Source organism: Callithrix jacchus, chromosome 7, assembly GCF_049354715.1.
Source record: "Callithrix jacchus isolate 240 chromosome 7, calJac240_pri, whole genome shotgun sequence".
Classification (NCBI taxonomy): Eukaryota; Metazoa; Chordata; class Mammalia; order Primates; family Cebidae; genus Callithrix; species Callithrix jacchus.
Window position 1 is genome coordinate 57,670,357 of NC_133508.1, and position 15,362 is coordinate 57,685,718.

Sequence of the window (15,362 nt, forward strand, 5' to 3'; positions counted from 1 at the left end):
GCTATGCAATATAAACATTTCTCAATGTAAAGCAAATGGGAATTAAATATAAAACAGGAAAATTGAATATAAATACTAGCAGACTTATGTAGGCTAAAAATCATAGCTATTCATTTGGAAGCATAAACAAACAATTCAAGACGGTGTTAATTATTTCTGCATACAATATATTAAAAAGCACAAGAGCAAATGAATTTAACTGGAGACACACATATAACTGCAAGTCACAAGGAAAGGGAAGAATGAACGGAAGGGCTAAGAGAAGGTGGTATTTGTATTCATACCCTTTCAGATCTCTGCAATTGTAAAATGTGTACTTTTCCACTGCAGTTCCAGGTTCCAGCCAAAGTATGCCACCCTTTTTTCAGAGGCCTGCATCTCACTAAAATGTTTCACTTAAAAAGAGTTACCACTATAGGCAGGGTCACCATTCTGAAGCTGCCACTTCAAAACAGTTTGCAGCTCGGCCATATTACCTAACTCTGGGCTTCATGAATCCTTAATTCCAACTTTCTCACCTCACAGCTTGCAATCATTTGACATCTATTTGCCAAATAATTGCAGGTTTTCTCATTATATACGTACTTTGGGTTCAGTTCAGTTCAGTCCCCTGATGAAACGTAAGCTAGCTGGACTCGAGGATCTCTAGGTTAATCACCCAGTCCTGCCAATTCATGCTCCGTGGGCTAGCAGCATAAATTAAGCTGTTTAATGGGCCCAAGAGACAACTATAGCCATGCTGGGCTTTCAGCAGTATATCTGGTGCTATTTTGATCTCATATATTTTATCTCATTACAAATAAAATATACCCATATTCTTGTCTTGGTTTTTTACTCCTTGATGACTCGGTTCATCATGGGACAGTGTGCAGAACACAATCAGTGGTCAAATCTGTACTGCTAAGAAAAAACTTTCTTTGGCTGAACATAGGATTTCCATAGAACAAGCCTGTAAGAGGCTTATATTTTTTTTAGGTTTACAGTTCCTAAATCCTGTTGCATGATTCTAAGAGAAAAACCCTAAGTGTGCTGAAGCACCTAGGTAATAACTGTCTTTATGCCTTTGCACTGCTACATAGCCTATAATAATGCTTTGCACAATATATATTTTCTAAAAGCTGAAAAAATGAAACAGAACTACATCAAACCCCTACCTCTTGGCATGTAGTGACCATCACAGCCATTGGACTGAACTTTGGTAGGGTCTACATACACAAGACTGCAGATATCCCTCTGCTCATTTCAACTACAAAAGCTCCACTTTATTTTATATAATGGGTTCTTGTCTAAAATTTAATTGAAGAAAGGGACACAGAATTAAAAGAAAAATATTTTAAAATTTTAATTCAGTAACGTTCTGATAAAAAAATTTTTTAAAAAGCAAAATAATGCTACCACAATTGAAAGTGGCATTGCCAAAATAATCAGAAAAACAAATTACAAAATGGCAGTAGCAAGTCCTTATCTATCAATAATTATGTCAAATGTGAATGGATTAAATTTTCCAATCAAAAGACAGAGTGGCTAAATAGTTTAAAAAGCAAGATCTGGCCAGGCACAATGGCTCATGCCTGTAATGCCATACTTGAAGAGGCCAAGGCAGGAGGATCACTTGAGCCTAGGAGTTGTAGACCAGCCTGGGCAATGTAGGGAGAATCTGTCTCTACAAAAAAATTAAAAAAATTAGCCAGGCATCATGATGCGTGGCTGTGGTCTCAGTTACCTAGAAGGATTGCTTAAGCCCAGAAGGTAGAGGCTGCAGTGCACCTTGATTGTGCCACTGCATTCCGGCCTGGGAGACAGAGCATGACTGTCTCAAAATTTAAAATATAAATAAATAAAAAATGAGATCCAACCATAAGCTGCCTATAAGAGATTCACTTTACCAGTAAGGACATTCATAGACTGAAAATGAAGAGATAAAAAAAGCTATTTCATGAAAATGAAAATCAAAAGACGGCAGGGGTAGCAATACTTATACGAGACAGAAAGGACATTAAGTCAAAAACTATAAAAAAAGACAAAGGTCATTATGTAATGATAAAGCAATCAATTTACTAAGAGGATATAACAATTATAAAGACATATGCATCTCACATTGGAGCACCTAAATACATAAGGCAATTAATGATCTGAAGGGAAAGATAAACTACAATACAGTAAGAGTGGTGACCTGAATACCCTTCTTTCAACAATGAACAACTCATCTAGACAGAAAGTCAGTAAGGAAACATTGGACTAGAATTATACTTAAACCAAAATGAAATATACAAAACATTCCATCAAATAGCAGCAGAATACATATTCTTCTAAAGTGCAAATAAAACATTCTCCCCAATAGATCATACGTTAGACCACAAAACAAGTCTTAACAAATTTAAGAGGACTGAAATCATATCAAGTATCTTTCTGGATCGCAATGCAATAAAACTAGAAATCAGTAACAAGAGAAATCCTGAAAAACATACAAATATGTAAATGTTAAACAACATCCTCCTAAACAACGAATGGGTCACAGAAGAAACCAGAAAGGAATTTTAAAAACTACCTTGAGACAAATGAAAAGGACACACCACATACCAAAACTTATAGAATGCAACAAAAAGCACTAAGAGGAAAATGTATAGCAACCAACATCTACATCAAAAAAAAAAAAAAAGATCTCAAACAATGTAACATTACATATCAAAGAACTAGAAAAAGAAGAACAAACTAAGCCCAGAGTTAGCACAGAGAAGGAAATAACAGATATCTAAAAGAAATAAATGCAGTAGACACTTAAAAAACCCAAAGGAAAAAAATAATGAAACTGAATGTTTTTTGGAAAAATTAACAAAATCAAGAAACTCTTATCTAGATTAGAAGAGAGAAGACTCAAATAAAATAAGAAATGAAAGAGGAGATATTACAACTGATACTACAGAAATACAAAGGATCATAAGAAACCACTATGAACAATAATATGGATAATCTAGGAAAAAAAAAGATAAACTCACAGATACAGCCAACAAATCAGGACTGAATCATGGCCAGGTACACTGGCTTAAACCTGTTATCCCAGCACTTTGGGAGGCCAAGGTGGAAGAATCGTTTGAATTTTGGAGTTCAAGACCAGCTTGGGCAACATAGTGAGGCACCATCTCTACAAAAAATAAAAAATTGGCTGAGCACAGTGGCATGCACCTATTGTCCTAGCTACTGGAGAAGCTGAGATGGGAGAATCACTTGAGCCCAGAAGGCTGAGGTTGCAGTGAGCCACAATGAAGCCACTGCACTCCAGCCTTGGTGAGAGAGCAAGACCCTATCTGAGAAAGAAAGAAAGAAAAAAGACCAGGACTAGACAGCTTCGCTGCTGAATCCTACCAAACACTTAAAGAAGAACATATTCTTCTCAAACTCTTCAAAAAATTTAGGTTAAGAAAATACTCCCCAAGTCATTTTACAAGGTCAGTATGGCAATCCTCTCACCTCAGCCTCCTGAGTAGCTGCAACAGGCACCCACCACCATGCCCAGAGTTTTTGTATTTTTTGGTAGAGATGGGGTTTCACCATGTTGCCCAGGCTAGTCTCAAACTCCTAAGTGCAAGCAATTTGCCCACTTTGGCCTCCCAGAGTGTTTTTTATTTTTAAAGACAGGATCTCACTCTGTTGCCCAGGCTGGGGTGCAGTGATGCTATCGTAGCTCACTATAGCCTTGAACTCCTGGGCTCAAACAATCTTCCTGCCTCAGCTCCCAGTAGCTGTGACTATTGTTACATGTCACCATGCACAGCTAATTTTTTTTTTATTGTACTTTAGGTTCTGGGGTACATGTGCAGATTATGCAGGATTGTTACACAGGTATATACATGGCAAGGTGGTTTACTGCCTCTATCTACCCCCATCACCTATAACTGGCATTTCTCCCCATGTTTTCTCCCCAACCTCCCCACTCACTGCTGTCCCTCTTCTAGCCCCACCCCCAACAGACCCCAGTGTGCAATGTTCCCCTCCCTGTGTCCATGTGTTCTCATTGTTCAACACCCACTTATGAGTGAGAACATGCGGTATTTTATTTTCTGATTTTGTGTCAGTTTGCTGAGAATGACGGTTTCCAGATTCATCCATGTCCTTACAAAGGACACAAACTCATCGCTTTATACGGTTGCATAGTATTCCATGGTGTCTATATGCCACATTTTCCCTGTCCAGTCTATCATTGATGGGGATTTGGGTTGGTTCCAGGTCTTTGCTATTGTAAACAGTGCCACAATGAATACACATGTGCATGTGTCTTTACAAGAGAATGATTCATAATCCTTTGAGTATATATCCAGTAATGGGATTGCTGGGTCAAAAGGAATTTCTATTTCTAGATCCTTGAGGAGTCACCACACTGTCTTCCACAATGACTGAACTAATTTACACACCCACCAACGGTGTAAAAGTGTTCCTATTTCTCCACATCCTCTCCAGCATCTGCTGTCTCTGGATTTTTTAATGACTGCCATTCTAACTGGTGTGACATGGTATCTCAATGTGGTTCTGATTTGCATTTCTCTAATGACCAGTGATGATGAGCACTTTTTTGTATGTTTCTTGGTCTCATATATGTCTTTTGAAAAGTGTCTGTTCATATCCTTCATCCATTTGTGAATGGGATTGTTTTTTTCTTGTAAATCTGTTTAAGTTTTTTATAGATTCTGGATATCAGCCCTTTGTCAGATGGGTAGATTGCAAAAAAAGTTTTCCCATTCTGTTGCTTGCTGGTTCACTCTAATGATTGTTTCTTTTACTGTACAAAAGTTCTGGAGTTTAATTAGGTTCCATTTGTCTATTTTGGATTTTGTTGACAATGCTTTTGGTATTTTAGTCATGAATATGACTTGCCTATGCCTATGTCCTGAATGTTTTTGCCTAGGTTTTCTTCTAGGGTTTTTATGGTGTTAGGCCTTATGTTTAAGTCTTTAATCCATCTGGAGTTAATTTTAGTGCCAGGTGTCAGGAAGGGGTCGAGTTTCTGCTTTCTGCACATGGCTAGCCAGTTTTCCCAACACCATTTATTAAACAGGGAATCCTTTCCCCATTGCTTGTTTTTGTCAGGTTTGTCAAAGATCAGATGGTTCTAGATGTGTGGCGTTGCCTGAGGCCTCTGTTCTGTTCTATTGGTCTATATCTCATTTCAGTACCAGTACCATGCTGTTTTGATTACTGTAGCCTTGTGGTATAGTTTGAAGTCAAGTAGAGTGATGCCTCCAGCTTTGTTCTTTTCGCTTAGGATTGCCTTGGCTATGTGGGCTCTCTTTTGGTTCCATACGAAGTTTAAGGTGGTTTTCTCCACTTCTGTGAAGAAAGTCATTGGTAGCTTGATGGGGATAGCATTGAATCTATAAATTACTTTGGGCGGTATGGCCATTTCACTAAATTGATACTTCCTAACCATGAGCATGGAATGTTTCTCCATCTGTTTGTGTCCTGTCTTATTTCGTTGAGCAGTGGTTTGTAGTTCTCCTTGAAGAGGTCCTTCATATCCTTTGTTAGTTGTATTCCTAGGTATTTTATTCTCTTTGTAGCAACTGTGAATGGGAGTTTACTTTTGATTTGGCTCTGTCAGTCTGTTATTAATGTATAGGAATGCTTGTGATTTCTGCATCCTGAGACTTTGCTTAAGTTGCTTATCAGTTTAAGGACATTTTGGGCTGAGACAATGGGGTCTTCTAAATATACAATCATGTCATCTGCAAATAGAGACAATTTGACTTCCTCCTTTCCTAATTGAATACCCTTTATTTTCTTTTCTTGCCTGATTGCTCTGGCTAGAACTTCCAATAGGAAGGAGTGGTGAGAGAGGGCATCCTTGTCTAGTGCCAGAATTCAAAGGGAATGCTTCCAGTTTTTGCCCATTCAGTATGATATTGGCTGTGAGTTTGTCTTGAATAGCTTTTATTACTTTGAGACATGTTCCATCCATACCAAGTTTATTGAGAGTTTTTAGCATCAAATCGCTGTTGAATTTTGTCAAAGGCCTTCTCTGCATCTATTGAGATAATCATGTGGTTTTTGTCTTTGGTTCTGTTTATGTGGGGGATTACGTTCAGACTTGGGTATGTTGAACCAGCCTTGCATCCCCATGATGAAGTCTACTTGATCATGATGGATGCTTGCTGATGTGCTGTTGCAATCAGTTTGCCAGTGAGATAATCATGTGGTTTTTGTCTTTGGTTCTGTTTATATGGGGGATTACGTTCAGACTTGGGTATGTTGAACCAGCCTTGCATCCCCAGGATGAAGTCTACTTGATCATGATGGATAAGCTTGCTGATGTGCTATTGCAATCAGTTTGCCAGTACTTTATTGAAGATTTTTGCATCTATGTTCATCAAGGATATTGGCCTGAAGTTTTCTTTTTTTGTTGAGTCTCTGCCAGGTTTTGGTATCAGGATGATGTCGGTCTCATAAAATGATTTGGGAAGGATTCCCTCTTTTAGGTTTGTTTGGAATAGTTTCAGAAGGAGTGGTACCAGCTCCTCTTTGTATGTCTGGTGGAATCTGGCTGTGAACCCATCTGGACCTGGACTTTTTTGGTTGGTAGGCTATTAATTGCTGCCTCAACTTCAGCCCTTGTTATTGGTCTATTCAGGGTTTCAACTTCTTCCTAGTGTAGGCTTGGGAGGGTGCAAGTGTCCAGGAATTTATCCATTTCTTCCAAGTTTACTGGTCTATGTGAATAGAGTTGTTTGTAGTAATCTCTGGTGGTAGTCTGTATTTCTGTGGAATTGGTGGTGATATCCTGTTTATCATTTTTTATTGCATCTATTTGATTCTTCTCTCTTTTATTAATCTGGCTAGTGGTCTGTCTGTTTTGTTGATCTTTTCAAAAAACCACCTCCTGAATTTATTGATTTTTTTTGAAGGGTTTTTTGTGTCTCTAACTCCTTCAGTTCTGCTCTCATCTTAGTTATTTCTTGTCTTCTGTTAACTTTTGAGTTTTTTTGATCTTGCTCCTCTAGCTCTTTCAATTTTGATGATAGGATGTTGATTTTAGATCTTTCCTTGCTTCTCATGTGGGCATTTATTGCTATAAATTTCCCTCCAGACACTGCTTTAAATGTGTCCCAGAGATTCTGGTACGTTCTTGTTGGTTTCAAAAAACATCTTTATTTCTGCCTTCATTTCATTGTTTATCCAGTCAACATTCAGGAGCCAGTTGTTCAGTTTCCATGAAGTCATGAGGTTCTGAGTTAATTTCTTTTTTTTTTTTTTTTTTTTTGAGATGGAGTTTTGCTTTGTTACCCAGACCGGAGTGCAATGGCACGATCTCGGCTCACCGCAACCTCTGCCTTCTGGGTTCAAGCAATTGTTCTGCCTCAGCCTCCCGAGTAGCTGGGACTACAGGCGCACACCACCATGTTCAGCTAATTTTTGTATTTTTAGTAGAGACGGGATTTCACCTTGTTGACCAGGATGGTCTCGATCTCTTGACCTTGTGATCCACCCGCCTTGGCCTCCCAAAGTGCTGGGATTATAGGTGTGAGCCACCATGCCCAGCCTGAGTTAATTTCTTAATCCTGAGTTCTAATTTGATTGCACTGTGGTCTGAGAGACTGTTTGTTATGATTTCCATTCTTTTGCATTTGCTGAGGAGTGACTTACTTCCAACTATGTGGTCAATTTTAAAGTAGGTGCGATGTGGTGCGGAGAAGAATGTATCTTCTGTGGATTTGGGGTGGAGAGCTTTATAGATGTCTATTAGGTCCGCTTGGTCCAGATCTGAGTTCAAGTCCTGGATATCCTTGTTAATTAATTTTCTGTTTTGTTGATCTAATATTAATAGTGGAGTGTTAAAGTCTCCCACAATTATTGTGTGGGAGTCTAAGTCTCTTTGTAGATTGTTAAGAACTTGCTTTATGTATCTGGGTGCTCCTGTATTGGGTGCCTATATATTTAGGATCATTAGTTCTTCTTGTTACATTGATCCTTTTACCATTATGTAATGCCCTTCTTTGTCTCTTTTCATCTTCACTGGTTTAAAGTACATTTTATCAGAGACTAGGATTGCAACTCCTACTTTTTTTTGGCTCTCCATTTGCTTGGTAAATCTTCCTCCATCCCTTTATTTTGAGCTTATGTGTGTCCCTGCACGTGAGATAGGTTTCCTGAATACAGAACACAGATGGTTCTTGACTTTTTATCCATTTGCCAGTCTGTCTCTTTTGATTGGGGCATTTAGCCCATTTACATTTAAGGTTAATATTGTTATGTGAGTTTGATCCTGCCATTTTGATGCTAGCTGGTTGTTTTGCCTGTTAGCTGATACAGTTTCTTCATTGTGCAGATGGTCTTTACCATTTGGTATGTTTTTGGAGTGGCTGCTACTAGTTGTTCCTTTCCATGTTTAGTGCTTCTTTCAGGAGCTCTTGTAAGGCAGGCCTGGTGGTGACGAAATCTCTCAGCAATTGATTGTTCAGAAAGGATTTTATTTCTCCTTTGCTTATGACGCTTAGTTTGGCTGGATATGAAATTCTAGATCGAAAGTTATTTTCTTTAAGGATGTTGAATATTGGTCCCCACTCTCTTCTGGCTTGTAGGGTTTCTGCCGAGAGATCCGGCACAGCTAATTTTTTTAAGAGATGGGGTCCTGCTGTGTTGGCCAGGCCTTGACCTCCTGGCCTCAAGCCATTGTCCCACCTTAGCCTCCCTAGTAGCTGAGATTACAGGTGTGAGTCACTGTGTCCAGCTTATGTAGGGTCTTTTATCAATGTAGAATTGCTGTAAGCCGTAATAAAAGTTCCGAAAAAGTAGTCAAGGCAGAGATAAGAATTTCCTTTCCAACAAACTGCTCCCAAAGTGAAATATTAATGCATCAATCTTCCTGTAGGGTATATATTTTGTTTCTATTGTCCGCTCTAATTTTTACTATCTTGGTATTCATTTCCTTATTACACTTTCAAAGTCATTCCAATTCTGTGATGAATAGCAAATTGCACTCAACTATATTTACTAGACAGTTTTTTAAAAGAAGCTTTCTGGGGCTGGGTGTGGTGGTTCACACCTGTAATCCCAGCACTTTGTGAGGCCAAGGCAGGTGGATCACCTGAGGTCAGGAGTTCGAGACCAGCCTGGTCAACGTGGTAAAACCCCATCTCTACTAAAAATACAAAAAATTAGCTGGGTGTAGTGGCACACGCCTGTAATCCCAGTTACTAGGGAGGCTGAAGGAGGAGAATTGGTTAAACCTGGGAAGCGGAGGTTGCAGTGAGCCAAGATCATACCATTGCACTCTAGCCGGGGTGACAGAACAAGACTCAGTCTCAAAAAAAAAAAAAGTTTTCTGAAATCATGATATAAAAAGACTGTATCAACACACTATTTGAAGTGCATGTACCTATACAATAATGCTTCTACCTATCTACCTACTGACCTAATTTGTATCATAAAGATTTAGATTTACATTTAGTATTTAGTCCCGAAAACATCAGGAGCATGACTTGATGTTATCTTTGTGGAGGTGTATTTTATGTAGAGCAACTATATAACATCTTGTAAAGAAAATTCCAAAGGAGCCAAAAACTATATTCATAAAGCCTATTTGAAACTTTTGTCTATTTTACTACTTTGCGGCAGTGCATACTCTGAACAGAACTATAGGGAGGAATGGCAGATTAGTAGCTGTCGCACCAGGGACCAGTATACAGGGAAGCTTTCTGCTTTCTAACCTTCCCAGAGTTATCATTGGCTTGGCGAGGTTTCAGAAGTTGACATCTAAGCAGTAGCAGCACCCAAAGAAGCTGACCCCAGAGGCTCTTCCACAACACTATGAAAGGACAACACTATCTTTGTAGGTAAAGAATAAAGAAACAAAAGACAGGGTATCTTCATGAGTCCAGTGAAATAGCCTCTCTAGACAGCATGAGCCATTTATAACTCAGGTTTTAGAATGTATTGTGAAATTCTAATCTACTTGCAGGAAGGCTCTTGGTGAACACTGACATGAAGCTATCCCCACATTTCCCTCTTAGGAAAAGGTGGGCAATAAATTGTCAGGCCTCTCCATTTAGAATAAAATAGTACAACTTTTACATGTCTTGGTCTAAGGTCCAAGGCTGGTTAGGTCTAACTAAGTGTGAAAAGCTAGGCAGAGACACTGCACTGCCTCCAGCTGCAGAAAGCAGCGGATATGGTGAAACATGAAGTAACTGCTGAGACACAGAAGTGTTAACCTCATTTTACGTCAAAATAAAAGGTAGTAGTGTGGTAGTTATTGCTGACAACAGCAATTTTACTACCAACAACAAAAATGTAGCCATCATGTCTGGATATAATACCTTTTCTTCAATCCCACAAAGGGAGAGATTCAAATGTCTGAGATACCCTAGAAACTAAGCTAGTATCTCACAAGTTCAGTTATAGCCAATACACCAATACACTTCCTGGGATCTTTATACATATAAATCAACTTCTGAGTGTAGTTTGAAGAGACAGAAAATGGTAAATGATAACTTACCAGTATCATTTCCAGAATTTTCTGAGGAATATATCATAATACCTGGATAATAAGTAACTATTTATAAATGGATATCCTCGTCACTCCAACAGTAATTTCTGGAAACAATAGTTTCAAGTCTGCTGGGAGGACCACATTCAATATCTGATTGTGAGGGTGTACATGCCTTCATTTGCTCTTACTGTTTGCACTGGCTAGTTACTGGAGTGAACTGCAGGTTTCTCTTTTAAAACTGGGAAACCATCCTGGCCTTACAAGCCAATAACCACAGCAACTTTTGCCAAAGTTTCTTGCCAAATTAACTGGTTCACATGGCCTTAATCTAGTCATTCACTGAATTCAGAGCAAGCTAGCTTATTGCCGAAAGAAAACTCTTTTTTTTTTCCAGACAGGATCTCATTCTGTCACCTACATTGGAGTATAGTGGAATGATCATGGCTCACTACAGCCTTTACCTCCCAGACTCAATCATTTCACCTCAGCCTCCCAAGTAGCTCAGACTACAGGTGCACACCACCATGCCCTGCTGATTTATATATTTTCAGTATATATGGAGTTTCACCATGTTGCCCAGGCTGGTCTCAAACTCCCAGGCTCAAGCGATCTTCCTGCCTCAGCTTTCCAAAGTGCTAGGATTACAGGTGTGAGCCATGGTGCCCAGCCTGTAAGAAAACTTTTTTTCTTTGAAATGGAGTTTGCTCTGTTGCCTAGGCTGGAGTGCAGTGACACAACCTTGGCTCACTGCAACCTCTGCCTCCTGGGTTCAAGCAATTCTCCTGCCTTGCCCTCCCAGGTAGCTAGTATTACAGGTGTGTGCCACCTCGCCTGGCCCATTTTTTGTATTTTTAGTAGAGATGTGGTTTCACCATGTTAGCAAGGATGGACTTGATCTCCTGACCCTGTGATCTCCCTACCTCGGCCTCCCAAAGTGCTGGGATTACAGGTGTGGGCCACTGCACCCGGCCAACAATGACATGTAATGGTCACCTTATTCTAAAAGAATGGCCAAATTGAAAAGATTAAAGAAAAATATACAGTGACATTTCATCATATGTACATTTAATTATGAGATTATGAGCTTGACAAAAAAAATTCAAAGAGGAAAATTACAAGTAGTACAGAATTCTTACTGCCACTTGATTCAATAAGCATATGTCCAGTTGAAGATGAGATGGCAGATATAAATCGAATGTCCAGAACTCAGGAGATCCTATTTGCTATTCTCTTAGAGAGCGGGCATCTGTTAGTGCTGGGTGTGATTCTGTGTTTATATTTGATACAACATGGCTCCTAAAACAATACTTTTTACCAATGCAATTTTCACTTTAAACACTGATTATATAGTCTTTGCCTGGGTAAGACTCTGTGGCTGAACCACAAGGAACTTGATCCATGCAGTTGTGATGATGGTATATCACAAATATACAAGAACCTGATCAAATGAGGATTCACCACCAATGACAGGCAGACCTCATCAAATCATCCACTGACAAGAATCATAATGAAACCAACCTGAAATAGACTACATCATTAAGAACATCTAGTTACATATCCTTCTCCAGGACGCTAGAGTGGGCAGACAAGTGCTTCCTGGCCAAAATAACCATTGTTTATTAAAAGAATAAAATTTTTAAATTTAAGACGATTTTTCAGGATTGTTCTCATAAAGAAATGCTTTTTTTTTTTTTTTTTTCTCAAAATTCACTTGGGGATCACATGTAAATGGGCTGCTAAAGGCCTTAGAGTTTCCCTGAGGCTAAGGGGTCTCTGCTACTTTACTTACATCATGATAGAGATCAAACAATAATACACGAAAACCAAAAGATAACCTTTATGCCCTAGCACAATCTACAAAATGTCATCAATCACATCAACCAACATATGATCAATATATTAATTGCATCATATCGACATATTACAGTGGATACAATTTTTACCTATGGAAAAAACTAAATACTTAAAGAGGTAAGTACTTCAAAAATTAACTGGTATCCAAGAGCCTAGTAATTGAATACCACTCTTGAAGAAGATACTGACCCTTTGAAAAAGTCCTGTTTGCTGAGTTTTTCTGACTGTACCAGCTGATAAAGTAGTTGGCCCATGTGATCCCTGGTGATCTGGCTCCTTTCCAGGGTGGACTCCACTCCCACTCTCACAAAAACATGTAGCAGGCCCTGGGCATTCAGCTCTTCCACACACTGCATGGCTTCCTGTTCAAACAGCAAAGAAAGCCTTACTCCAAAATCTGGACAGTGTTACCAGAATGTTAAGATAAATCTTTTACTTATAAAAGAATCAGTAGAAAGCTCTATGAACAAGACAGTTTTCATATTTTAAGTTTCTATCTGTTTAACATAATATACAACTCAGTAAACTGCAGTCTGATATGGGCAATATTAAAAGTCATATTAAAAAAGAGCGTTATAGCGCTTTTAGCATTTGTCTTGGTTTTCCTGTTTTTACTAGAGAACTGTTTTTAAAAATGAAAAATTATAAAAAATAATGCGTCTTCACAAAGTTAACACATTTAGTTTAACATTATATTAATCATCACTCAAAGGCCCAGAGTCAAATGTATTTTTCTACACACTTATTTTATATCACTTATTTAAAAAATTTAAAATGGTACATTATGAAATAAAAATTCAATGTCATAATTCAAAAGCTTTAATGAGTGAACTGAGGTTACGGTGTCTGAATAGGTTAATATTTGTATTATCTTCAATGAAAAAGGTCTTCCTTCATATGAAAGTCAAAATTAAGTGATATGGTTAGGTTAGGCATTAAAATCCTTTTAGTAAATTCTTGAGGTATGCTTCTTAATTTGTGCTTGTTAACTGGTGTTTACTACAGAGTAATCCAGTCAAGTCAGTATCTTTGGTCTGAAGGGTGAAAGCTGGTCAGCCAGAGTTGCTGAAATATCAATAAAGCAGTGTACCTCTCTGCTGTCAGCTACTGCAAATTAGTCTGGTGCCCTGAAATTCAATCTTTTGGTTCAACCTTTGAAGCCAAGTAGCTCTTCCAAGGGGGAAGGATGTAGGTAGGAAGGGTGGTGATCAGATGTAGAAGGGAGGAGACTCATCTAGGTGTCTCACCACTGTCACTTTTTCCTCCCTGCTCCTTTATTTAATACCTCCCCAACATTAACATTTTATCTAACAAAATTTCAAGCCTACAGAAAAATAAAGTTACACAATATACAATTATCCATCTTAACTTTTATTTACATTCAATTGTTAGTTTTTTTCTAAATGTCCAAGAAATTTACTGATATGTCAATAAAAATATTTTATATATAGTACCTATTCAAATTTCCACAGCTGTCTCTAAATGTTTAATATAGCTTTTTGTTATTGCTGAGTCCAGTTGAGAACCCGACTTTACACATCATGATGTTGTTCAGACTCCTTTAATCTAAAATGGTCGTTTCTTATCTTTTCATGGCATTGCCATTTTTGAAACATTCAAGACAATTATCACGTAAAATGGTTTCTTTTTTCTTTTTGAGACAGAGTTTCACTCTTGTTGCCCAGGCTGGAGTGTAATGGCATAATCTCGGCTCACGGAAACCTCTGCCTCAGAGGCTCAAGAGATTCTCCTGCCTCAGCCTCCCAAGTAGCTGAGATTATAGGCATGTGCCACCATGCCCTGCTAATTTTGTATTTTTAGTAGAGATAAGGTTTCACCATGTTGGCCAGGCTAGTTTCAAACTCCTGACCTCAGGTGATTTGTCCACCTCGGTCTTCCAAAATGCTGGGATTACAGGCTTGAGTCACCTCGACCAGCTGTAAAATGATTCCTTATATATGCTTTTAATGAACCTAATTCCCTTTTATTTCTGGCCACATCTGCACCTCACACACATTCTTAGTTTGTTAAATAAATTACCACTCATCCTTAGTACCTGGCCCCTTTTGGGGTTTTTAACCTCATTTTAAGTCAATCAACATCACTGTTATGTCTTTTGAAGAGGGCCTGCAAATGAATGCAAATATTAAATCCTCAGGCCCGGCGTAGTGGCTCACACCTGTAATCCACACACTTTGGGACGCCAAGGTGGGCAGATCACTTGAGGACTGGAGTTCGAGTCCTCCTGGCCAACAAGGTGAAACCTCGTCTATACCAAAAATACAAACATTAGCTGGGTGTGGTGGTGGCATGTGCCTGTAATCTCAGCCATTCGGGAGGCTGAGGCAAGAGAATCACTTCAATCTGGGAGGCGGAGGTTGCAGTGAGCTGTCTAGCGTGGGTGACAGAGTGAGACTCTGTCTCAAAAAAAAATTAATAATAATAAAAATCAATCCTTAGTGATTAAATGTCTTCTAATGAGAATTCACTCACTGTGCTTGCATAAAGGGCCAATTAACTGTATAGTGATTTCTTTTAAACTTTTAAGTTCAGGGTACATGTGTAAGATGTGCAGGTTTGCTACACAGGTAAATGTGTGTCATGGGGGTTTGTTGTACAGATTATTTCATCACCCAAATACTAAGCCTCGTGTCCATTAGTTATTTTTCCTGATCCTCACTCTCCTTCCACCTTCTGTCCTCCAGTAGGCCCCGGTGCGTGTTGTTCCCCTCTACATATCCATGTGTTCTCATCATTTAGCTCCCGTTTATAAGTGAGAACCTGAGGTATTTGCTTTTCCGTTTCTGCATTAGTTTGCTAAGGATAATGGCCTCTAGCTCCATCCATGTCCCAGCAAAGGGCATGATCTCAGTCCTTTTTATGGCTGGATAATGTTTCATAGTGTCTATGTGCCACATTCTCTTTATCCAGTCTATCGTTGATGGGCATTTAGCTTGATCACATGTTTTTGCTATTGTGAATAGTGCTGCAATGAACATACGTTCTCTTTATAAGAGAACAATTTATATTC

At 38.8% G+C, this 15,362-nt stretch overlaps 1 protein-coding gene across 50 annotated transcripts in view; it reads right to left on the reverse strand.

Annotated features, from left to right (window-relative positions):
- The window catches only part of EIF4G3 (eukaryotic translation initiation factor 4 gamma 3), a 390,720-nt gene that overhangs the window by 20,419 nt on the left and 354,939 nt on the right, over positions 1 to 15,362 (reverse strand). For all 50 annotated transcript variants that reach the window (XM_078330654.1, XM_078330661.1, XM_078330664.1 and 47 more), the window contains one exon: positions 12,521 to 12,693. In XM_078330654.1, the coding sequence (XP_078186780.1) occupies positions 12,521 to 12,693 (173 nt within the window). The remainder of the gene's footprint in view (positions 1 to 12,520; positions 12,694 to 15,362) is intronic.